Source organism: Neoarius graeffei, chromosome 2 (genome assembly GCF_027579695.1).
Source record: "Neoarius graeffei isolate fNeoGra1 chromosome 2, fNeoGra1.pri, whole genome shotgun sequence".
NCBI classification, from domain to species: Eukaryota; Metazoa; Chordata; class Actinopteri; order Siluriformes; family Ariidae; genus Neoarius; species Neoarius graeffei.
In genome coordinates this window covers 34,255,884-34,281,033 of record NC_083570.1, presented here as the reverse complement: position 1 = coordinate 34,281,033, position 25,150 = coordinate 34,255,884, and the positions used below count along the sequence as shown (strand labels likewise).

Below are 25,150 nucleotides of genomic sequence, written 5' to 3'. Positions count from 1 at the left end.
CGTCAGTGGCCAGTAATTAGTAACATAATTTTAATAACTACAAAAATATATTACATTTGATAGATGTCTTATCTCACATTGTCCCACAAAAATATTAATATAGTGTAGATAACATTACTAATTGGTTCTGTTAAGTGTCCATTTCAGTCATTAAACACATTTAACATTCACTTTTATTATGATTACATTAGTTGAATTTGATTTTTTTTTTGAGGGGGAACAAAATGTAACGGAATAATTACTTTCCCTGGTAATTAGTTACTTCTATGACAAAGTAACTCCGTGACTAACTCAGTTACTTTTTGGGAAAAGTAACTAGTAACTATAACTAATTACTTTTTGAAAGTAACGTTCCCAGCACTGGTCTTACCTGGCTCAGCTGCCCCACTGCCTTTGCTAGTACCTGCTGCATCATCCGAATCTTTTTTAAAATATTTATGCAGTGAGCCCCTGAGTCTCTTGGTTTCTTCCTCTCTTTTTCTCTTTTCTGTGCTCCTGACTTGTGCGTGTTGGCAAATGGCACGCACGCTGATTGTCGAAGCGCTATGATCGAACAATGTCGTTTTTTTCCCCTCAATCAAAGAGTCAGACCAAACCATTTTTGCATTAGGGGTGGTAGGGGGTTCTTGACGCCTTTTTCAAAGACAATAAAGGCAAAAGATCTAGAAATCATTTATTGAATGCAAATATAGCACATTTCTCCCCCAAATCAACACATTTTGAAATGAAATAAAATAATCGCAACTTCATGAGAGCCCAGTTCTGGGCCCCCCCATTCCTGGGCCCGGGACAACATACCCATTTGTCCCCCCCTGTCGGCGGGCCTGCACACACACACACGCACACACACACACACAAATGACAATACAACCTCATCAATTCCCCATTTATTTTTTTCTCTTAAATTCTGTCTTCTGGTAAAGTATTTAGTCAGTGGCCTTTCCCTTCTTCATTCTACTACATACATCATGAATAAAGAAAATCATATGGATCAACATTGCATATTCTCTTTTGTAGGTTGTTCCAGTTATGAACTGACAATGCAGAAATTAAACCTGTGCAGTGGAGTGCATCTTTAAAACATTTTTTTTCTTTTTTTTTCCTTTCAAATGTATACCACTGTACAGCTCTTTCGGAAGCATTAAATAATCTTTAAACTGAGAAAAGTTAGCATTTGCAATGAACAGCATGTGTGTCTCCCTTACAGAAATAGATCATGCTTTAATATACAAATACATTGAGTCTCATCTCATCTCATTATCTCTAGCCGCTTTATCCTTCTACAGGGTCGCAGGCAAGCTGGAGCCTATCCCAGCTGACTACGGGCGAAAGGCGGGGTACACCCTGGACAAGTCGCCAGGTCATCACAGGGCTGACACATAGACACAGACAACCATTCACACCTACGGTCAATTTAGAGTCACCAGTTAACCTAACCTGCATGTCTTTGGACTGTGGGGGAAACCGGAGCACCCGGAGGAAACCCACGCGGACATGGGGAGAACATGCAAACTCCACACAGAAAGGCCCTCGCCGGCCCCGGGGCTCGAACCCAGGACCTTCTTGCTGTGAGGCGACAGCGCTAACCACTACACCACCGTGCCGCCATACATTGAGTCATATCACTAATTATCAACACACACACACACACACACACATACTGTATAACCAAACGTAAAATTTTAATACTTTCAAATACTTTCACACTGAAATAATATTGCTGTAAAATGTTTGATATAAAGGCACATCTTCAGGAGTGTTGTTTGGTGGGGTGTTTACAACACCCATGTCATGTTCTTCATTTTCTGTATTGTCTGTTGTACTGCAGTGTCTGCTACATAACACTGAGAATAATCCAGTATCCTTCAAGGTTAGCTGTGAAAGCAGAAACAGAGGGAATTTGCTTAGGACGTGATTCATGACTCGTATCAACTGTAGCATTCTCTATGAAAACATTGCAGCATGGACATTATGCATCGGTCATGCATCAAAACAGTGTGTACACATACACAGGCTTCACAACCAAACTTCTATAAAGGTATCTTTAAAACACATTAAAGGAGTACTCCAGATGTCTATAAAATATATATGTGATTCCAACAGACAAGAATTTCCACATGTTTCATTGTACTCAGTAAACAAGCAAAAGTCTGTTTACTTGAAATTCAGCTATCAGAGAAGTCTAAGGACCGTTGTTAAAGTAAGCTGATAATGTTTTACATGTCATACACACGTATATACTGCAAAATATAAGTACAACTTACAATTTTCTTGAGTAATATTCAAGAAAAGACATAGAATGAAACAGAGAAGACAAATACGCTTACCAAAGCTGTACTTGTGACATTTTAGCCAATTACTGGAGCAAAACAGTAAAATGTAATAATATAATTATTCACACTTTTCTTAAGATTTTGTAATATCATGGTTGATCAGGCTGTCCATTTCTGAAAGGATGAATTATACAGATTCACAAACATCTGCCACACAAATGAATAATGATGCCCCAACAACCACCCATAGAGTTCCATTAAGACTTTAGTAAAAAGGGTTTCACTCTTCTTATCTTTACTTTTTTTCTCCCTCAGGAGACTGTATCGAAATTCTTGTCCGTGTTACATGACCACTGAGAAACATATAGGCATTATATTAAAATGCACTGGTGTATCCCTTTAATATGTCCTCTATATGGACCATGCCATTAACATATTAGTATTCCAAAATCACAAATTACACACTTTTTTAGGCTCATTTACTGTGGCAGTACACTTTTACACATTTGAATGCACGACAGGAAACCTTTAGAACAAACACACCAAACATGAAGCCACTATGCACAGCAACATGTTGTTAATGAGATATAGTGGTTACCCTGCAGTCTCCCACATCTTCAGAAATCAAACACATCCTCATCATCCTCATCATCCTCATGAGCCCAACCCCAGGCCTTCAGGTCAAACTCTATCACGCTGGAATAGGAGTAGGGGTACTTAGGTTTTGAAAAGGCTATTTCATCTATTTTGCATTAAATAATTTATCATATGCTGCTGAACCATGTTGCAATCAACATAATTTTATTTCTTCATTGACAAAAGCAAGTCTTTGTTAAGAGATCTAATAGCCTAATGTTTTTACTGCATGTGTGGGTTTTTTCATGAAGGTCATTTTATTTTAATGAAATAAAAAAAAAAGTCTTGTGTACACGACTATCTCTAAATGTGTTTGCAAAAATAACTTTGTCCTTGAAAGAATAAACTAAGACTAAAGAGGTTGGTTAGGACTGGCATTTCTTTGAATAAATGCAGATGTTATGATGCGATTAGCGTTTGCATGTGATGTTAGTGAATTGTTCTTGCACTTCATTTTCATCTGTTCAGGCAACGTAGACAAACAAACAGCCAGGTGGCACTGCACTGTGCGACATACTTACTGTCCACACACACACAGTGCCACAGGGTCAAGGTAAATGGTCAGAGGTGAAGAAGTCAGTGGAGAATGATTCGGAGCATGGGGCTAGAGCTATACAGAGGTTTGCAGCACAAAAAGTGGTTCAAATAACACTGATTCAGCATCATCCAATTAATGTTAGAAACATTTGAATTTTGTAAAAATTATTTACAATAGTTTACATTATTTGCTGAAATTGCTGTGTTAGTAATTTGTATGTATGTATCCCAATTTGAATGTACAGCACACACACACACACACGCGTGTGTGTGTGTGTGTGTGTGTGTGTATATATATATATATATATATATATATATATATATATATATATATATATACACACACACTACCGTTCAAAAGTTTGGGGTCACTTTGAAATTTCCTTATTTTTGAAAGAAAAGCACTGTTCTTTTCAATGAAGATCACTTTAAACTAATCAGAAATACACTCTATACATTGCTAGTGTGGTAAATAACTATTCTAGCTGCAAATGTCTGGTTTTTGGTGCAATATCTACATAGGTGTATAGAGGCCCATTTCCAGCAACTATCACTCCAGTGATCTAATGGTACAATGTGTTTGCTCATTGCCTCAGAAGGCTAATGTATGATTAGAAAACCCTTGTACAATCATGTTAGCACAGCTGAAAACAGTTTAGCTATTTAGAGAAGCTATAAAACTGACCTTCCTTTGAGCAGATTGAGTTTCTGGAGCATCACATTTGTGGGGTCGATTAAATGCTCAAAAAGCCAAAAAAATGTCTTGACTATATTTTCTATTCATTTTACAACTTATGGTGGTAAATAAAAGTGTGACTTTTCATGGAAAACACAAAATTGTCTGGGTGCCCCTAAACTTTTGAACGGTGGTGTATATGTATGTATGTATGTATGTATGTATGTATGTGTGTGTGCTTGGAAGTTTGTGAACCCTTTAGAATTTTCTATATTTCTGCATAAATATGACCTAAAACATCATCAGATTTTCACATAAGTCCAAAAAGTAGATAAAGAGAACCCAGTTAAACAAACGAGACAAAAATATTATACTTGCTCATTTATTTATTGAGGAAAATGATCCAATATTACATATCTGTGAGTGGCAAAAGTATGTGAAACTTTACTTTCAGTATCTGGTGTGAACCCCTTGTGCAGCAATAACTGCAACTAAACGTGTGGCAGCGGGGGCGTGGTCAAGCGTCGATCTGTGAATAGAGGGCGGAGTCAGGGAAGGTAAGTGGTAGTATCACTGCACCTGATGTGAATTAACCTGTGTTTGTGTGTCTCCCCCAGTGACCACGCCCCATAAAAGGAGAGAGAGAGAGCAGAGAAAGGGGGCTCTCTCCTGACCTGAATGTATGTGTGTGTGTGTGTGTGTGTGTGTGTGTATGAGAGAGTAAACTGAAAAGCTATATGCATATACAAAATAAAAAGTTCATGAGAACTCAGTTCTGGCCTGCCGTGCTTCTGTGCTCCACCTACCTGCTCTGATTCTACAGTGGTGCTGAAAGCCGGGATCCGAGCACAGAAGGAGACAGCCCCATGGAGTCCTCCCCCTTCAAGGACCTGGTCCATTCCCTCGTCACAGCCCAAAAGAGCCAGCACCAGGCGCTGATCGCCCTCTGGAAGGAGCAGGAACAATGGTTTGAAGCCCTGGTGCTGGCACAGCAGGAACATCGCCAGGCATTCTGGTACCTGCTCGCGTTGGCGGGGTCCATGACCACCACTGCTGCTGACCCTCCCCACCTCACCCTAACAAAGATGGGTCCGCATGATGACCCCGAAGCCTTCCTCGCTCTCTTTGAGCAGGCAGCAGAGGCATGGGGTTGGCCGGTGGACGAACGCGCGGCACGCCTCCTCCCCCTGCTAACGGGCGAGGCGCAGCTGGCTGCGCTGCAGCTCCCCGCTGACAGCCGGCTGGTCTACGCGAACCTCCACAGGGCCATCCTCCAACGTGTTGGTCGCACTCCGGAACAGCAATGGCAGCGCTTCCGTGCGCTGTGCCTGGAGGAGGTCAGCCAGCCGTTTGCATTTGGCCAGCAACTCCGGGACGCCTGCTGGCGGTGGCTAAGGGCCGACAACCACGACGCGGAGGGAATCGTCGACCTGGTGGCACTGGAACAATTTGTCGCCTGACTTCCGGAAGGAACAGCGGAGTGGGTCCAGTGCCATTGCCCTGTGTCACTGGATCAGGTGATCGAGCTGGCGGAAGACCACATGGCGGCCGTCCTGATGGCAGGACAGCATGTCTCCTCTTCTCCCCTCTCTTCTCTCTCTCCCTCTGCTCCCCGTCCTCGCCCCATTCCCCCACCGCGGAGGCAGGGGCTGGCTCCACCCCAGCCGGCCTGCCGCACCCGCGGTGTCCTCCCGTTTCCTACTTCCTTGTCTGTGTCTTCTCCCCCTCAGGTGAGTGGTGTCCGGAACACTGGTGCAGAGGGACAGCCTGGGCTGGTCTGCTGGTGCTGCAGGGAACCGGGGCACCTCCAGCATCAGTGCTCGGCGATGGAGGTGGGCGCGGCGGTCCGGATCCCTGATGCGCCGGGGACTGCCCTCGATCGGGCCGGAGCGTATTGCATACTGGTGAGTATCCAAGGGGATACGTATCAGGCTTTGGTGGACTCCAGCTGTAATCAGACCTCAATCCACCAAAGCCTGGTGCAAGACGAGGCATTGGGGAGAGCATAATTGGTGAAGGTGTTGTGTGTGCATGGGCATGTTCTACACTACCCTTTAGTGTCAGTCTACATTCTATTTAGAGGGGAAAAATTTAGAGTAAAGGCAGCGGTTAATCCTCGCCTTACCCACTCAATAATTCTGGGAACTGATTGGCCGGGATTTGGGGAATTAATGGTGCATCTAGTGAAGAGTGGGGCCTGCCATAGTTTAGCGAGGGGAGGTCCCGGAGTGGCATTGGCGGGAGCGGCTGTCACAGAACCGTCTACGTCATCACCACGTCAAAGTGAGGAGCAGCCTGCTCCTCCTCCCTCTCTCGGGGATTCCCTTGCAGATTTCCTGCTAGAGCAGTCACTAGACGAGAGTCTGCGGCATGCGTTTGACCAAATGGGAGAAATCGATGGTCAAACTCTCCAGCCGAATGCCACACCGTCCTTCCCCTATTTCTCCATTATTAAAGATAGATTATACCAAGTGACGCAGGACACTCAGACTAAGGAACCAATAACCCAGCTTTTAATCCCAAAGAACCGCCGGGAATTCATATTCCAGGCGGCTCACTTTAATCCCATGGCCGGACACTTGGGGCAGGATAAGACACTAGCCCAAATAATGGCCCGGTTCTATTGGCCAGGGATTCGCGGCAATGTCCATAGGTGGTGTATGGCATGTCGTGAATGCCAGTTAGTAAATCCCGTGGCCATTCCAAAAGCGCCTTTGCGCCCTCTGCCATTAATCGCGACCCTGTTTGAAAGAATTGGGATGGATCTCGTTGGGCCATTAGATCGGTCAGCACGAGGATATCACTTTATTTTAGTTCTGGTGGACTATGCAACACGATATCTGGAAGCAGTACCTCTTCGCAATATCTCAGCACGTAGTATTGCAGAAGCGCTCTTCCGCATCATCTCCTGAGTCGGAATCCCCAAAGAGATTCTGACTGATCAAGGCACTACGTTCATGTCACGCACACTGCACGAACTGTATGGGTTACCGGGAATTAAGCCTATCTGCACCAGTGTTTATCACCTACAAACGGATGGCTTAATTGAACGGTTTAATCGCACCCTCAAAAATATAATTAGAAAATTTGTAATTGAAGACGCATGCACCCAGGATAAATGGCTTGAGCCCCTGTTATTCGCAGTGCGAGAGGTCCCGCAAGCCTCCATGGGGTTCTCCCTCTTCTAATTATTATACGGGCGTAAGCCGTGTGTCATTTTGGATGTGTTTTGTGAAAATTGGGAGGAGGGACCTTCAACTAGTACAAACAAAACTCAATATGTTCTCGACCTACGTGCCAAACTCCACACACTCATGCACCTAACCCAGGAGAATTTGCAGCAGGCCCAAGAATGTCAAGTCCATCTGTACGACAGGGGCACGCGCCATAGTGAGTTCACACCGGGAGATCAAGTACTCGTGTTGTTGCCCACATCGAGCTCCAAATTGATCGCCAGGTGGCAAGGACCCTTTGAGGTTACAAGGCGAGTCGGGGACGCTGACTATGAGGTGAGGCGAACGGACAGGGGTGGGGTGTTACAGATTTACCACCTCAATCTGCTAAAACATTGGAATGAGGAGGTCCCTGTGGCACTGGTGTCGGTGGTTCCGGAGAAGGCGGAGCTGGGGCCGGAGGTTCAATAAGGAAAATTGACATCGCCTACTGCTCCGGTCCCCTGTGGAGACCACCCCTCCCTGACCCAGCTCACGAAGGTCGCCCAGTTGCAGACAGAATTTTCTGACGTGTTCTCGCCCCTGCCTGGCCGCACCCACCTCATAGAACGCCACATTGAGACGCCCCCGGGGGCAGTAGTGCGCAGCCGCCCTTACCGACTGCCCGAACACAAAAAAAAGGTGGTTCGGGAAGAACTCGAGGCCATGCTCGAAATGGGCATCGTCGAGGAGTCCCACAGTGACTGGAGCAGCCTGGTGGTCTTGGTTCCCAAGGCCAATGGATCGGTCCAGTTCTCTGTGGACTATAGAAAAGTCAACGCAGTGTCTAAATTTGATGCATACCCAATGCCTCGTATTGACAAGTTGCTCAATCGACTAGGCATGGCTTGTTTTTATTCGACACTGGATTTGACAAAGGGATATTGGCAGATCCCCTTGACTCCTCTATCCCGAGAGAAAATGGCCTTTTCCACACCGTTTGGCTTACACCAGTTCGTCACACTTCATTTTGGGCTGTTTGGGGTGCCTGCTACATTCCAGCGGCTTATGGACAGGGTCCTCCGCCCCCACGCCACCTACATGGCTGCCTACCTAGATGACATCATTATTTACAGTAATGACTGGCCACGGCAGCTGGAACACCTGAGGGCCATCCTTAGGTCACTGAGGTGAGCAGGTCTCACAGCCAACCTGAAGAAGTGTGCGACTGGGTGGGTGGAAGTACAGTATCTGGGTTTCCATTTGGGCAATGGGCAGGTGCGTCCCCAAATTAATAAGACAGCAGCGATTGCGGCCTGCCCGAGGCCCAAGACCAAAAAGGGGGTGAGACAGTTCCTGGGGCTGGCTGGCTATTATTGTAGGTTTATACCTAATTATTCGGATGTCACCAGCCTGCTGACTGATCTCACTAAAAAGGGAGCACCAGATCTGGTCCAGTGGACAGAGCAATGCCAGCGAGCTTTCTCTGAGGTAAAGGCTGCACTGTGTTGGGGGCTACTGTTATACTCCCCTGACTTTTCTCTCCCCTTTATTTTGCAGACGAACACGTTGGACAGAGGGCTGGGGGCTATTCTGTCCCAGGAAGTGGAGGGGGAGGAACGTCCCGTGCTGTACATCAGCTGGAAGCTGGTGGTGCGTAAGGGCAGGTACAGCACGATAGAGAAGGAATGTCTCGCCATCAAGTGGGCAGTCCTTGACCTCCACTACTACCTGCTGGGGCGCCCTTTCACCCTCTGTTTGGACCACGTGCCCCTGCAGTTGCTCCACCGCATGAAGGATGCCAATGCGCAGATCACCCATTGGTATCCGTCACTCCAGCCATTTAAATTCAAGGTGATCCACAGGCCGGGGGCGCAGATGGTCATGGTGGAGGATTTCCTCTCCCGCCAGGGGGAGAGTCGGCTGCAGGCCGGATTGCTCCCCAGCCTGAGTCAGGCGGTGGGAGTATGTGGCAGCGTGGGCATGGTCAAGCGTCGGTCTGTGAATGAATGGTGGAGTCAGGGAAGGTAAGTGGTAGTATCACTGCACCTGATGTGAATTAACCTGTTTGTGTGTCTCCCCCAGTGACCGCACCCCATAAAAGGAGAGAGAGAGCAAAGAAAGGGAGCTCTCTCCTGACCTGAATGCATGTGTGTGTGTGTGTGTGTGTGTGTGTGTGTGTGTGTGTGTGTGTGTGTGAGAGAGAGAGTAAGCTGAAAAGCTATATGCATATACCAAATAAAAAGTTCATGAGAACTCAGTTCTGGCCTGCCGTGCTTCTGTGCTCCACCCACCTGCTCTGATTCTACAAAATGTTTCTGGGAACTGTTGATCAGTCCTGCCCACCAGCTTGGAGGAATTTTAGCCCATTCCTCCATACAGAACAGCTTCAATTCTGGGATGTTGGTGGGTTTCCTCACTTGAACTGCTCGCTTCAGGTCCTTCCACAACATTTCAATTGGATTAAGGTCAGGACGTTGACTTGGCCATTCCAAAACATTAACTTTATTCTTCTTTAACCATTCTTTGGTAGAATGACTTGTGTGCTTAGGTTCATTGTCTTGCTGCATGACCCACCTTCTCTTAAGATTCAGTTCATGGACAGATGTCCTGACATTTTCCTTTAGAATTTGCTGGTATAATTCAGAATTCATTGTTCCATCAATGATGGCAAGCCGTCCTGGCCCAGATGCAGCAAAACAGGTACAAAACATGATACTACCACCATGTTTCACATATGGGATAAGGTTCTTATGCTGGAATGCAGTGTTTTCCTTTCTCCAAATATAATGCTTCTCATTTAAACTGAAAAGTTCTATTTTGGTCTCATCCATCCACAAAACATTTTTCCAATAGCCTTCCGGCTTGTCCACGTGATCTTTAGCAAACTGCAGATGAGCAGCACTGTTCTTTTTGGAGAGCAGTGGCTTTCTCCTTGTAACCCTGACATGCACACCATTGTTGTTCAGTGTTCTCCTGATAGTGAACTCATGAACATTAACATTAGCCAATGTGAGAGAGGCCTTCAGTTGCTTAGAAGTTACCCTGCGATCCCTTGTGACCTCACCGACTATTATATGCCTTGCTCTTAGAGTGATCTTTGTTGGTCGACCACTCCTGGGGAGGGTAACAATGGTCTTGAATTTTCTCCATTTGTACACAATCTGTCTGACCGTGAATTGGTGGAGTCCAAACTCTTTAGAGATGGTTTTGTAACCTTTTCCAGCCTGATGAGCATCAACAACACTTTTTCTGAGGTCCTCAGAAATCTCTTTTGTTCATGCCATGATACACTTCCACAAACATGTTGTGAAGATCAGACATTGATTGATCCTTGTTCTTTAAATAAAACAGGATGCCCACTCACACCTGATTGTCATCCCATTGATTAAAAACACCTGACTCTAATTTCACCTTCAAATTAACTGCTAATCCTAGAGGTTCACATACTTTTGCAACTCACAGGTATGTAATATTGGATCATTTTCCTCAATAAATAAATGACCAAGTATAATATTTTTGTCTCATTTGTTTAACTGGCTTCTCTTTTCTACTTTTAGGACATGTGTGAAAAACTGATGATGTTTTAGGTCATATTTATGCAGAAATATAGAAAATTCTAAAGGGTTCACAAACTTTCAAGCACCACTGTATAGCTTCTTCTTGTGAAAAGAATGTCATCTCTTCATTTTCTCACTGCACAACCATGTGCATGCAGGTAACTTTTCAACTCAGCTTCTGTCTTGCATGAACATTCGCATATGTGACACTTGAACTTTCCATCTTTCGAAACTGCCAGCTGAGGAACGTCTTTGTGTGTTTGGGAGTGCCTAGTCAACCAGCTGACTTACAAACCATGCCACATGTAGGACAGGTGTGTCTTGGTGGACATGGTGGGAAAACATCCTCTTAAACTGCTTGGTTTTGCCTCTGTTCATGGGATTTGAAGTGGTTTACCAAGCCTGCTCTTAACAGAAGGAAACATCAACATATGGTCCATTTCAACTCCTGCTGGACATTAGCAGGCACTTCACTCTCATTTTGCTTATGGAGTGCACACTTCAATGTAGTGTACTCCACATGCTTTCATTCAAAAACACTACATCAATCCCCGATGAGCTTCCTCCAGGTTGCACAGCTTTCAGTCAATGCTTCCCAGTTGTCCACATCAATTTACAGTGCTTTAAGGTGTCTTTTCAGGACATCCTTAAACTGCTTCCTTGGTTTTATGCTGTGGTCTTTTCCCTCTAGCTAACTCACCACAGAATAACTGTTTTGGGAGCCTCCCATCGTCCATGCGAACCACGTAACCAGCCCAACGAATTTGATTCAGAACTATCCTTCTCTCAGTATTTGTGCTACATGCTCTCTCAAGGACAACAGTGTCCGATGTGTAAGAGCTCCATTTGATGTTTAGGATTCTCCAGATGCAGTTCTGATTAAACTTTTCCAGTTGCTTAACATGATGCCTATAGGTTGTCCATGTTTTAAATCCATACAATAAAGCTGTAAGGATACAAGTCTCATACATGCAGAGTTTTGTATCTGTTGTGATACCATGATCAGACCAGACTCATTTCTCAAGTGTCCCAAAAACAGTACTAGCTTTTGCTATTCTTTGACCTATTTCAGCATCGAGAGTGCCATTTCTACTGAGTGTGTTTCCAAGACAGACAAAGCTGTCCACCACTCCAAGTATTTTTCCTTCCACCATGATTTTGGGCTCAACATATGCTTGTCTACTTGGAAGGGTGTACATAACTTTGGTCTTTTTTAGGCTGATGGTGAGTCCAAAAGCAGTGCATGCTCTAGAGAAGATGTTCATTATCATCTGCGTTTCTTCTTCCATATAAGCAATGAGATCTGCATCATCTGCATAAAGAAATTCTCAGACAAGAGTCTGAAAAGTTTTTGACTTGGTGTTGAAGCGTTGTAGGTTGAAGACTTTACCAAGCTTCTAAAGTGAATGCAGACCCCAGTGTCACAATCTTCAAAAGCATATGCAAGCATCATTGCAAAGTAGATGGAGAACAGAGTGGGTGCTAGTATATCACCTTGCTTCACACGATTATCAACAAGAATTGGTTCAGAAAGTGACCCATAAAAGTTTGCTCTTGCCTTCATGTTGCAATGAAGCTGTTTAAACTTTTCACCAAAATCAGAAGGACATCTAATCTTCTCCAATATGATCCAGAGAGGACTATGGTTGACAGTATTGCAGGCCTTGGTCAAGTCCACAAATACTGGGTAGAGTGGTACTTATTGCTCAATAAACTTCTCTATAATTTGGTGAACAGAGAAGATCATGTCTATAGTACCCCATCCAGCTCTGAATCCACATTGACTTTCTGGGATGGTGCCAGGGCAGATCCACTTTGTCTGTTGATTCAACAGGACCTTGGAGAGAACTTTTCCTACTGCTTATAGCAAGCTTATGCCTCGGTAGTTACCACAGTCAGACTTGGAACCCTTGCCTTTACAGTGTCTTGCTAAAGTATTCATCTCCCTTTGTGTTTGTCCTGTTTTGTCGCATTACAAACTGGAATTAAAATGGATTTTTTGGGGGGGTTAGCACCATTTGATTTACACAACATGCCTACAACTTTAAAGGTGAAAATTGTTGTTTTATTGTGACACAAACAATAATTAAGATGAAAAAAACAGAAATCTGGAGTGTGCATAGATATCTCCCTCCCCCCCAAAAAAAGAAAAGAAAAAAAGTCAATACTTTGTCGAGCCACCTTTTGCTGGAATTACAGCTGCAAGTCTCTTGGTGTATGCCTCTATTAGCTTAGCACATCTAGCCACTGGGATTTTTGTCCATTCCTCAAGGCAAAACTGCTCCAACTCATTCAAGTTAGGTGGGTTGTGTTGGTGTACAGCAATCTTCAAGTTTTGCCACAGATTCTCAATTGGATTGAGATCTGGGCTTTGTTTAGGCCATTCCAAGACATTTAAATGTTTCCCTTTAAACCACTCCATTGCAGCTTTAGCAGTATGTTTAGGGTCATTGTCCTGCTGGAACGTAAACCTTTGTCCCAGTCTCAAGCCTCTGGCTGACTCAAACAGGTTTCCTCCAGAATTGTCCTGTATTTAGTGCCATCCATCTTTCCTTCAGTCCTGACCAGCTTTCCTGTCCCTGCAGATGAAAAATATCCCAACAGCAGAATACTGCCACCACCATGCTTCACTGTAGGAATGGTGTTTTCAGGGTGGTGGGTTTGTACCACACATTGGATTTCCTATGATGGCCAAAAAGATCAATTTTAGTCTCATTTGACCAGAGAATCTTCTTCCATGTGTTTGGGGAGTCTGCCACATGCTGTTGAGCAAACTCCAAATGTGTTTTCTTAAGCAATGACTTTTTTTCTGGCCACTCTTCCATAAAGCCCCACTCTGTGGAGTGTACAGCTTAAAGTGGTCCTATGGACAGATACTCCCATCTCTGCTGTGGATCTTTGCAGCTCTCTTAGCATTATCTTTGGTGTCTTTGTTGCATCTCTTATTAATGCCCTCCTTGCCTGGTCTATGAGTTTTGGTGGGTGGCCTTCTATTGTCAGGTTGGTGGTGGATCACCCAACCCTGATCTATACTTCTTGACAACTTTTTCTCTGACCTGTTTGGAGTGCTCTTTGGTTCTCATGTTGCTTGCTTAGTAGTGTAGCAGAGTCCGGGTCCTTCCAGAACAGGTTGATTTATACAGACATTATGTGACAGGTCATGTGACACTTTGACTGCACACAGGTGGATCTTAATCAACTAATTGTGTGACTTATAAAGTGAACTGGTTGGACCAGCTCTTCTTTTGGGGTTTCATATGAAAGGGGGTGAATACCTACCGGTATGCAGACTCCAGATTTCTGTTTTTTTCACCTTAATTATTGTTTGTGTCACAATAAAACAACAATTTTCACCTTAAAATGTAGGCATGTTGTGTAAATCAAATGGTGATACCCCCCCCAAAATCCATTTTAATTCCATCTTTTAATGCAACAAAACAGGACAAACACAAAGGGACATGAATACTTTTGCAAGACACTGCATAAAGAGACAGCATAATTGCATCTACCTGGTCCTGAAGAACAGGATCACCATGCCATACAGCTAGAATGAGCGCATGAATTGCAATAGCAGCACTGTCTCCTCCAAAGTGCAACAGTTCAACAGGTATTCCATCCAAACCTGGTGCTTTTCCAATGTTCACTTCTTTGATGGTAGATTTTATCTCCTGAATAGTGGAGTCTGTCATCATCGCAGCTATGATCTCTTTTTGCAAAAGTACGTTAATAATAGATTCATCAATTGCTGATGGACTGTCAAATTGATTTGTAAAGTGTTCAGTCCATCAAGCCATGATTCCTACAGAATCTTTGGTGAAGACAAAGCCATCCTTTGACTTCAAGGGCACCATTGTCAAAGGTTGTGGACCAAAGCCTTGTCTGATTGTGCTGTATAATGCTTTCAAATCTTTGCAGTCATAAGCTTTCTGCATTTCTGTTGAGACTTCAGACCACCACTTGTTTTTCATCTGTTAGATCTCACACTGCAGTCTTGATTTTGCCTCCTTGAAGGCTTTCTCTGTAGCAATCCATACTGGACCATCCACACTGAGAAGCTTCTCATGCAACTTGTTTTTCTCTTCCAGGAATTTAGTGATTGCAGCATCATGCTCATCAAACCAGTCTTGGTGTTTTGTCTCCTTAAGACCGAGAACAACAACACTTACTGTGTACACTTGTGTTTTGAACTGCTCCCAGGTTCCATCAAATTGGATGTTCTCAAAGGAATTGATGAGAGCTTCATACATTTCAAAATTTTGCAATTTGGAAACATCAATGCGCTTTGGCATTTTGAACCCAGTTCCTCTCACTTTCCTCCTCATATGCACCTTCATCTTGCCATGTACTAGTTTGTGGTCTGTACCACATTCTGCACCATGCATCACCCTTACGGTACAGTGCCTTGCAAAAGTATTCATCCCCCTCTGTGTTTGTCCTGTTTTGTTGCATTATAAGCTGGAATTAAAATAGAGTTTTTGGGGGGCTACAGTAGCACCATTTGATTTACACAACATGCCTACCACTTTAAAGGTGCACATTATTTTTTTATTGTGACACAAACAATAATTAAGATGAAAAAACAGAAATCTGGAGTGTGCATAAGTATCCCCCCCCCCCAAAAAAAAGCCAATACTTTATAGAGCCACCTTTTCCTACAATTACAGCTCCAAGTCTCTTGGGGCATGTCTCTATTAGCTTAGCACATCTAGCCACTGGGATTTTTGCCCATTCCTTAAGGCAAAACTGCTCCAACTCTTTCAAGTTAGATGGGTTGCATTGGTGTACAGCAATCTTCAAACTATGCCACAGGTTCTCAATTGGATTGAGATCTGGGCTTTGATTAGGCCATTCCAAGACATTTAAGTGTTTTCCTTTGAACCACTCCAGTGTAGTTTTAGCAGTATGTTTAGGGTCATTGTCCTGCTAGACCATGAACCTTCATCCCAGTCTCAAACCTCTGGCTGACTCAAACAGGTTTTCCTCCAGAATTGCCCTGTATTTCGTCCCATCCATCCTTCCTTCAGTCCTGATGAGCTTTCCTGTCCCTGCAGATGAAAAACATCCCCATAGCATGATGCTGCCACCACCATCCTTCATTGTAGGGATGGTGTTCTCAGGGTGTTGGGTTTGTGCCACACATGGTGTTTCCCATGATGGCCAAAAAGATAAATTTTTGTCTCATTTGACCAGAGAATCTTCTTCCATATGTTTGGGGAGTCTGCTACATGCTGTTGGGCAAACTCCAAACATGATTTTTTAAGCAATGACTTTTTTTCTGGTCACTCTTCCATAAAGCCCCACTCTGTGGAGTGTATGGCTTAAAGTGGTCTTATGGACAGATACTTCCATCTCCACTGTGGATCTTTGCAGCTCCCTCAGCATTATGGTTGGTGTCTTTGTTGCATCTCTAATTAATGCCCTCCTTGCCTGATCTGTGAGTTTTAGTGTGCGGCCTTCTCTTATCAGGTTTGTAGTGGTGACATATTCTTTTCATTTTGCTATAATGGATTTAATGGTGCTCCCTGGGATATTCAAAGTTTGGGATATTTTTTATGACCCAACCCTGATCTATACTTCTCCACAACTTTTTCTCTGACCTGTTTAGAGTGCTCCTTGGTTTTCATGTAGCTTGCATAGTAGTGTAGCAGAGTCAGGGTCCTTCCAGAACAGGTTAATTTATACAGACATTATGTGACAGATCATGTGACACTTTGATTGCACAGAGGTGGATCTTAATCAACTATTTATGTGACTTATGAAGTGAATTGGTTGGACCAGCTCTTATTTAGGGGTTTCATATGAAAGAGGGTGAATCTGGAGTGTATGCACACTCCAGATTTCTGTTTTTTTTATTTTCATTATTGTTTGTGTCACAGTAAAAAAACAATGTGCACCTTTAAAGTGGTAAGCATGTTATGTAAATCAAATAGTGCTAATACCCGCAAAATCCATTTTAATTCCAGCTTGTAATGCAACAAAACAGGACAAACACAAAGGGGGATGAAAACTTTTGCAAGGCACTGTACAAACATCCTGAAGGTCTCACTTTTGTGTAATGATATAATCCAAGCTGCATCCATGCTTTTATCTTGGATGTCTCCATATTACCTTGTGGATAACCTTTTGCTCGTAGAAAGTGTTGCACACTGCTAATTCAAACTCCATACACAGTTGTAGGAGGAGAAGATCATTAGTATTCAGCTTGCCTGTACCATATCGTCCTAAAGCACTCCAGGTATCATGATCACTTCCAACATGTGCATTGAAATCTCCAGGTAGTGAGATCTTATCTGCATTTGGTATTGATGAAATACAATGCCACAGGTCTTGATAAAAAGCCATAATAGATTCCTGGCTGCTATCTAAGGTAGGAGCATACACTGAAATAACAGTCATAAAATGTCCACAGGAGAGAGGGAGCCCTTAGACACATGATCCAATCACTAATTCTGTGAGGTTGCTCCAACTGCTTAGGAAGTTCTGTCCGAATAACAAAACCTACTCCCCCTTCCCTTTTCACTCCTTCTGCTTTGCCTTTCCAGAAAAAAAGTGTATCTAGCATCCCTTTCTGAAAGCTGATCTCACTCAGATGGGTCTGGCAAAGTGCAGCGATGTCAACATTGTACCAAGTCAGCTCTCTGCCTACAATAGCAGTTCTGTGTTCTGGATTTGCAGATTCATCCCAGTCAATAAGTGTTCTTACATTCCATGTAGCAACATTCAATTTGATTATTTCCTTTGCATAATTGTTATTTCTCTTGTTTGCCCTGCTGGTGTGAACAACCATCAGCTGCAGGTAGCTTACCAGCTTGTTGGTTGAACAGACAATGTTTAGGTCACCTTTTCTAGACCCTTCCCAAGTTATGGGTGAGCAGCATTCTCCCTAAAAAGGGCTGCTCAGACACAAAAAAAACTCCACCCAAGCCGGTTCTTGTTCTGAAAGCCAGCATTGATGTTAAGATAAGCCTTGAGCTGTCTATGTGTATATTCATGGCTATATACTTCCAACTCATTAAGTCTATATATGTCACCACTCCTCCATTGCCACAGAACTTTGAAGAGATATCTGCACATGAAGATTGCAGCAGCATATGCTTGTGCTACACACATGCCACCCTCTGAGTCTCGTCTCATCTTCTTCCACTTATCCAGGGCCAGGTCGCGGAGGCAGCAGTCTGAGCATGGAAGCCCAAACTTCCCTTTCCCCAGACACCTCGGCCAGCTCCTCAGGAAGAACACCGAGGCGTTCCCAGGCCAGCCGAGAGACATAGTCCCTCCAGTGTGTCCTGGGTCTTCCCCGGGGCCTCCTGCCAGGGGGACATGCCTGGAACACCTCCCCAGGGAGACGTCCAGGAGGCATCCGAAAGAGATGCCCGAGCCACCTCAGTTGATTCCTCTCGATGTGGAGGAGCAGCGGCTCTACTCCGAGCTCCTCCCGAGTGACTGTGCTTCTCACCCTATCTCTAAGGGAGCGCCCAGCCACCCTGCGAAGGAAACTCATTTTGGCCGCTTGTATCCGCGATCTTGTTCTTTCGGTCATTACCCAAAGCTCATGACCATAGGTGAGAGTCGGAACGTAGATCGACCAGTAAATCGAGAGCTTCGCCTTTTGGCTCAGCTCCTTCACCACGGCGGACTGGTAAAGCGACCGCATCACTGCGGAGGCTACACCGATCCGCCTGTCGACCTCACGCTCTATCCTTCCCTCACTCGTGAACAAGATCCCGAGATACTTAAACTCCTCCACTTGAGGCAGGACTTCTCCACCAACCTGGAGGAGGCAAGCCACCCTTTTCCGGTCGAGAACCATGGCCTCAGACTTGGAGGTGCTGATTCTCATCCCAGCCGCTTCACACTCGGCTGCAAACCGCCCTCTGAGTATCCATAGCTAAAATCCAATGACAAGCAGTGCAAGATGATTGGTAGCTGTATCAACTGCAGGTTTTTCAGAGTTTCCTTCTCACCAGGTGTGTCCCCAAACCTTTCAGCCATCCGTGTTCTTCGGGCACTGCCCAGGGAATATACCATCCCTTACTCGGTCCCTGAGATAACTTTTTGTTTGAAACAGGTGCACCACGAGAAGGTAGTTATCCAGGAATTAGATGACCAGAGCCATGAAGAATAGTCATCCTTAGTGCACACACACACACACACACACACACACACACACACACACACACACACACACACACACACACACACTCATTTTGGTGACTGAATTTCAAGGCAGAACATCTGTAGATATCAGGAGGAAAAATAGATTTTTAATGTAGATCTGTCTAAATGTAGATCAATAACATCAGATCACAATGACTTACAGAACATTGACACCTGTAACTCTGAAATTATTTTGTACATATAGGGTTTTAACAAATGCTCACTTTAAGTGTAAATAAACTATTATCTCAAATTGTCTCCAACTATAATAATTTAGTAGTTCTAAATAACACAAGCTTTCATAAAAACAATTTTGAGCTATTAGGAACAGTGCTACAGTGGTGCTTGAAAGTTTGTGAACCCTTTATCAGACACAGACACTGTCTCAGCATTTAAGTCTAGGCTGAAAACATATCTGTTTAGTCAAGCCTTTTGTTAATGGTGTTTATGAGGTAAAGGAGTAGATCTGGAGGGTCCTCAGACATAGAGCGTTTTGGTAAACTGGGATGTATGGATGCTGTCAGTCCCCCACTCACTTGCTCACTCGAGTTTGTTGACAGTGTAGTGGCTGGCTGCTTTATGTCCCGGGGCTCCCTCATGCCTGTGTTACTTTCTAGCTCTCCCCTTTTAGTTATGTTGTCATAGTTAGTTTTGCCAGAGTCCCTGCTTGTACTCAGCGCAAAATGTATACTGTTCCTACTTATTCAGGTGACATTGGGCATACCTAACAACCTGTGTTTTCTCTCTCTCTCACTCTCTCTCTCTTCCCCCCCAAATCTGTCCCTCTGAGTTACATGTCAATCCTGAGATCGAGATGCTGACCTCTTCTGCTCCTCAGACCTGCCTGATCCATCCTGATGCCCTATGCCTGGTTAGAGTCTCATCACATCGCTCCTGTGGAGGATGGCCCCATATGGACAGTTGAAAGTCACACTTGGACGACGCTCTGGACACTTACAATAATGCTTTTATGTCTGAGGACTACAGTTGACTTGCTAACTTTAGGACTGCAGTTGTCATGAACAGTTTTGCACTCAAGTTTCTATCAATGAAGAGATATAACATCAACGAAACTGACTTCATGTTAAAACTGTTATAGTCATGTTGTCTGTTGTTGCCCAAATGAGGATGGGTTCCCTTTTGAGTCTGGTTCCTCTCGAGGTTTCTTCCTCATGTCGTCTGAGGGAGTTTTTCCTTGCCACCATCGCCACAGGCTTGCTCATTGGGGATTAACTCGGGATAAAATTAGCTTATGTTTTAAGTCATTCAAATTGTGTAAAGCTGCTTTGCAACAATGTTTATTGTTAAAAGCGCTATACAAATAAACTTGACATGACTTGACTTTAAAATTTTCTATATTGCTGCATAAATATGACCTAAAACATCATCAGATTTTCACACAAGTCCTAAAAGTAGATAAAGAGAACCCAGTGAAACAAATAAGACAAAAATATTATATTTGTTAATTTATTTATTGAGGAAAATGATCCAGTATTACATATCTGTGAGTGGCAAAAGTATGTGAACCTCGAGGATTAGCAGTTAATTTGAAGGTGAAATTAGAGTCAGGTGTTTTCAATCAATGGGATGACAATCAGGTGTCAATCAGCACAATGTTTTATTTAAAGAACAGGGATCTATCAAAGTTTGATCTTCACAACACATGTTTGTGGAAGTGTATCATGGCATGAACAAAGGAGATTTCTGAGAACCTCAGAAAAAGCGTTATTGATGCTCATCAGGCTGGAAAAGGTTACAAAACCATCTCTAAAGAGTTTGGACTCCACCAATCCATAGTCCGACAGATTGTATACAAACGGAGGAAATTCAAGACCATTGTTACCCTCCCCAGGAGTGATCGACCAACAAAGATCACTCCAAGAGCAAGGTGTGTAATAGTTGGTGAGGTCACAAAGGACCCCAGGGTAACTTCTAAGCAACTGACGGTCTCTCTCACATTGGCTAATGTTAATGTTCATGAGTCCACCATCAGGACAACACTGAACAACAATGGTGTGCATGGCAGGGTTGCAAGGAGAAAGCCACTGCTCTCCAAAAGAACATTGCTGCTCGTCTGCAGTTTGCTAAAGATCACGTGGACAAGCCGGAAGACTATTGGAAAAATGTTTTGTGGATGGATGAGACCAAAATAGAACTTTTTGTTTTAAATGAGAAGTGTTATGTTTGGAGGAAGGAAAACACTGCATTCCAGCATAAGAACATTATCCTTAAGAACCTTATCCATAAAAACCTTTCAAGGGGGTCACACCAGATACTGAAAGCAAAGGTTCACATACTTTTGCCACTCACAGATAAGTAATATTGGATCATTTTCCTCAATAAATAAATTACCAAGTATAATATTTTGTCTCATTTGTTTAACTGGGTTCTCTTTATCTACTTTTAGGACTTGTGTGAAAATCTGATGATGTTTTAGATCACATTTATGCAGAAATATAGAAAATTCTAAAGGGTTCACAAACTTTCAAGCACCACTGTAGCTCTAAATACCAATGCCTCATTGTTAGCTGCAGCAATTTAATCAAATGTAACTATGTCTTGTTTTTTCTCTACCTGTAAACCTGCTAGATGACCCAGATCCCCTTTTGGAATATTTACAATTTTATTGTTACACTTGAAATTTGCAATTTTGAGAAACTATCACTCTCCATTAGAAGGTAACTATTGCATGCTAGTGGCACGGTGGTGTAGTGGTGCACTGTTGCCTCACAGCAAGAAGGTTCTGGGTTCAAGTCCAGTGCTTGACAGGGGCCTTTCTGCATGGAGTTTGCATGTTCTGCCGGTGTCTGCATGGTTTTCCTCTGGGTGCTCCGGTTTCCCCCAAAGACATGCAGGTTAGGCTAATTGGTGGCTCTAAATTGAGCATAGGTGTGAATGTGAGTGTGAATGGTTGTTTGTCTCTATGTGCCAACCCTGTGATGATCTAGTGACTTGTCCAGGGTGTACCCCGCCTCTCGCCCATAATCAGCTGGGATAGCCTCCAGCTTGCCCGTGACCCTGCACAGGATAAGCAGTTACGGATACTGGATGGACGGATATTGCATGCTAGATGCTGGCTTAATAAGGTGAGGTGAAAAAGATTTGCCATTTTTTACATTGTTTTAATATTTATTTATTTATTTGGTAAGTGAAGGTGAAGCACCCAGTCAAGCATTATTAAGCAGATGCATGAAATGAGGAACTAATATTGGGTCAGATGATGTATGTCCAAGAAGAAAGCAGTGCACCTCTGATTTAGGCCTTAAAGGTGACATTATAGCCCTTTTCGACAAGTTGACACAATTCCATGAGGTCTTAATGAAATGTCTATGACACACATTGATCAAAATACCCGATGGATAAAGCACGACAGTACCTTTTCACCCTGTCTCAACAGTCCTGTTCAAAATGACTGGTTTGAGTGCCTATTCCTTTAAATGATGATGATGAGCAACTGCTCATCCCACCCCCTCTTCCTCGGGCCAATCATGTAGCACTTTCTTCATGAATATTCATTTGCAAAGGCAGTTCTTAAACCAGGAGTAGAAATGCTCAGATGTGGGGACAATGTAATTCTAATCAGCTCCTCTTGTGATAATTCTAGGGGAGCCAAATTTGAACAGCTTCTTGAAGCGCATGTTTTCTGAAATAGGCAGCTCAAAAGAAACTGACTAGGATGTCTTATTTCAGAGTTTGTTGGTTGGTAGACTCCAGATATCCAAATGTACAGTACCAGTCAATAGTTTGGACACATTTTAATTCAATGTTTTGTTTTGTTTTTTTTCCTGTATTTTTATTAAAGGTAGACTGCCTTTCAGATTTTTCAAGTTTAGGTCATAAAAACAATTTTCCCTGACACCCAATTATTTTTGTTTAGTGGACCAAAAGCTACTGAATTTGAATCACAGACTTCCAATTTTATTATTATTATTATTATTATTATTATTATTATTATTATTAAATAGAACAATTAATGAATTTAGGGCCAGTGGCCCTAAATTCTCCACTATTTTTTCTTGCTTCACCATGACTCAATTAAGATACTACGTCATGCATCACATGATGGGCTTTCCCCGTTCACACAAGGCATTGTGGGATACAAATTTGAAACAGGAGAGGAAAATGAAGGATGCAAATGAAACATTAAAGACCGACTACAGTAACGGAAAGTGAGAAGATGTTATGCTGAGAAGGAAAGGAAATGCAGGACCAACCTAATAAATATCAGCAGTCAGCGAGCACCTTGGTGTGATCAGCTGTTTGTTTAGCGACAGAATGATGTAACTGTCAGCACACGGTCAAGGTAAACCTGTAGATGGCAGTAATGCAACACTGGATGCCAGCTGCCGTAAAAGCCAAAAGAAGAAGGAAAAGAAGAAGAAACAAGTAAACCTGCGCATGTGCACACCAGACTTCCTCTGTCTGCTTGACTATGCAAAGCGAGTGATTTCATGCACATTATTTGCTAGGGAATCCCCTCAAATTAAATAGCTTCCCAGCCACAAAATGGCCTGGGTTTTTATTATTACTATTATTATTATTCATTTTATTTTTTTTTTAGATATTGCAGAAATAAACATACAGTATATCACAATGACCAAATTTCAGAGGGAACTAAATTTCACTGATTTTATGAAATCAAAAGGCCATGCAGCTTTAATTAAAAGACATTTCATGTCTTAAAGTAATGATGGATGTCATTTCTCTTTACTTAGTTGAGTGGTTCTTGACATAATATGGATTACTACAGTTGTGGAATAGGGCTATTTACTGTATTTTTATTATTTACTATTTGATTTCAAATGCATTAACAAGGCAAGAAATTCCACTAAGTAACTTTTCATGAGGCACACCTGTTAATTGAAAAGCATTCCAGGTGACTACCTCATGAAGCTGGTTAAGATAATGCCAACAGTGTGCAAAGTGTCATTGAGGTAAACAGTTGCTACTTTGAAGAATCTAAAATATGAAGCATATTGGTTTTTTTTAACGTTTTTTGTTTACCACAGAATTCTATACATGTTCCATATGTTATTTCATAGTTTTGATGTTTTCAGTATTGTTCTATAATGTAGAAAATAGTCAAAATACAGAAAAACCTATGAATGAATAATTGTGTCCAAACTTTTGACTGGTACTGTGTGCGCACAGGCATTGAAAAAGTGAGTTTTTCAGAATATGTTCCTTTTAATGCCTCGGTCACAACCGGCCGGTCTACGTGCAAAAAACGCACGGAGGGCACGCATGAAACGCACGGAGGGCGCGCGTGTGACGTGCTGATTTTCAAGCCGTGGACTGGCCGCAGACCGGCCGCAGAGGTTCTTTGCATTGTCAAACAAACTATACGGGCGCTTATGTTTTTTTCAGGTTGCAAGACAAACTTACGGCCAACGTGCGTCTTTCTCCATGAACAAAAAAAACGCAGTGATTTGGGAAATGCCAAAAATCGCACGGCCAAAAAATCGTATGTCCGGTTGTGACCTAGGCTTAAGGTTACACACTCTTCAGCCTCTGTTTGTTACCAATCAAATGACTTCTGCTAGGCACTGAATCAGGAATCGTGAACATTACGTGTAGAAGTAATTAAACCTTTTGATATATTTTATTGTACCTTGAGTTGGCCTAGTGGTAAGTGTGTCTGCCTCTTGACCAGAAGATCATGAGTTTTACTCATGGTCAGGTCATATCAAACACCATCATAAAAATGGTACCTACTGCCATCTGGCGAGGCACACCGCAATACAGATGTAGGTAGGGAGTCAAACTCTTGCAGTTACTAGAGGACTGATCCCCCACTGTAACTCAAGCTATTGTCACAGTTTGGCTCAACTCTGACAAAAATTGGAGAAAACACAAGAGGTAGAATATAGAAAAAGATGATTTATTTACAAAAAAATATGTAGATCTACAAAAATAAAGGTAAACCAATCTAAAATCAAAAATGCCTCTGCTGTCGTCTGGTCTGCTGGCAATGCAGACCTCCCCCCGACAGGTCATGCAGGCAGGTGAGTGGCATGAGAGACCAACTGCAGCAGACTGAGATAGAGTGGAAAGATCCGGCAACGTTGCCGTTGCGAAGTCATCTGGATGAGTAGAACGGATTTGTTTACGATGACGTCACAACCACATGACTGAGTGCTTCATGCCGGGTAGAAGTGT

At 43.2% G+C, this 25,150-nt stretch overlaps 1 protein-coding gene across 3 annotated transcripts in view; it reads right to left on the bottom strand.

Annotated features, from left to right (window-relative positions):
* Positions 1-656: 656 nt before the first annotated feature.
* Positions 657-25,150, bottom strand: part of LOC132881548 (rho-associated protein kinase 2-like) — a 240,113-nt gene continuing 215,619 nt past the window's right edge. For 2 of the 3 annotated variants that reach the window (XM_060914115.1, XM_060914117.1), the window contains 2 exons: positions 2,872-2,969; positions 657-1,875 (listed from right to left, as the gene is read on the bottom strand). In XM_060914115.1, the coding sequence (XP_060770098.1) occupies positions 2,891-2,969 (79 nt within the window). In that variant the 3' untranslated portion in view covers positions 657-1,875; positions 2,872-2,890. The remainder of the gene's footprint in view (positions 1,876-2,871; positions 2,970-25,150) is intronic. The other variant, XM_060914116.1, reaches the window with a different exon arrangement.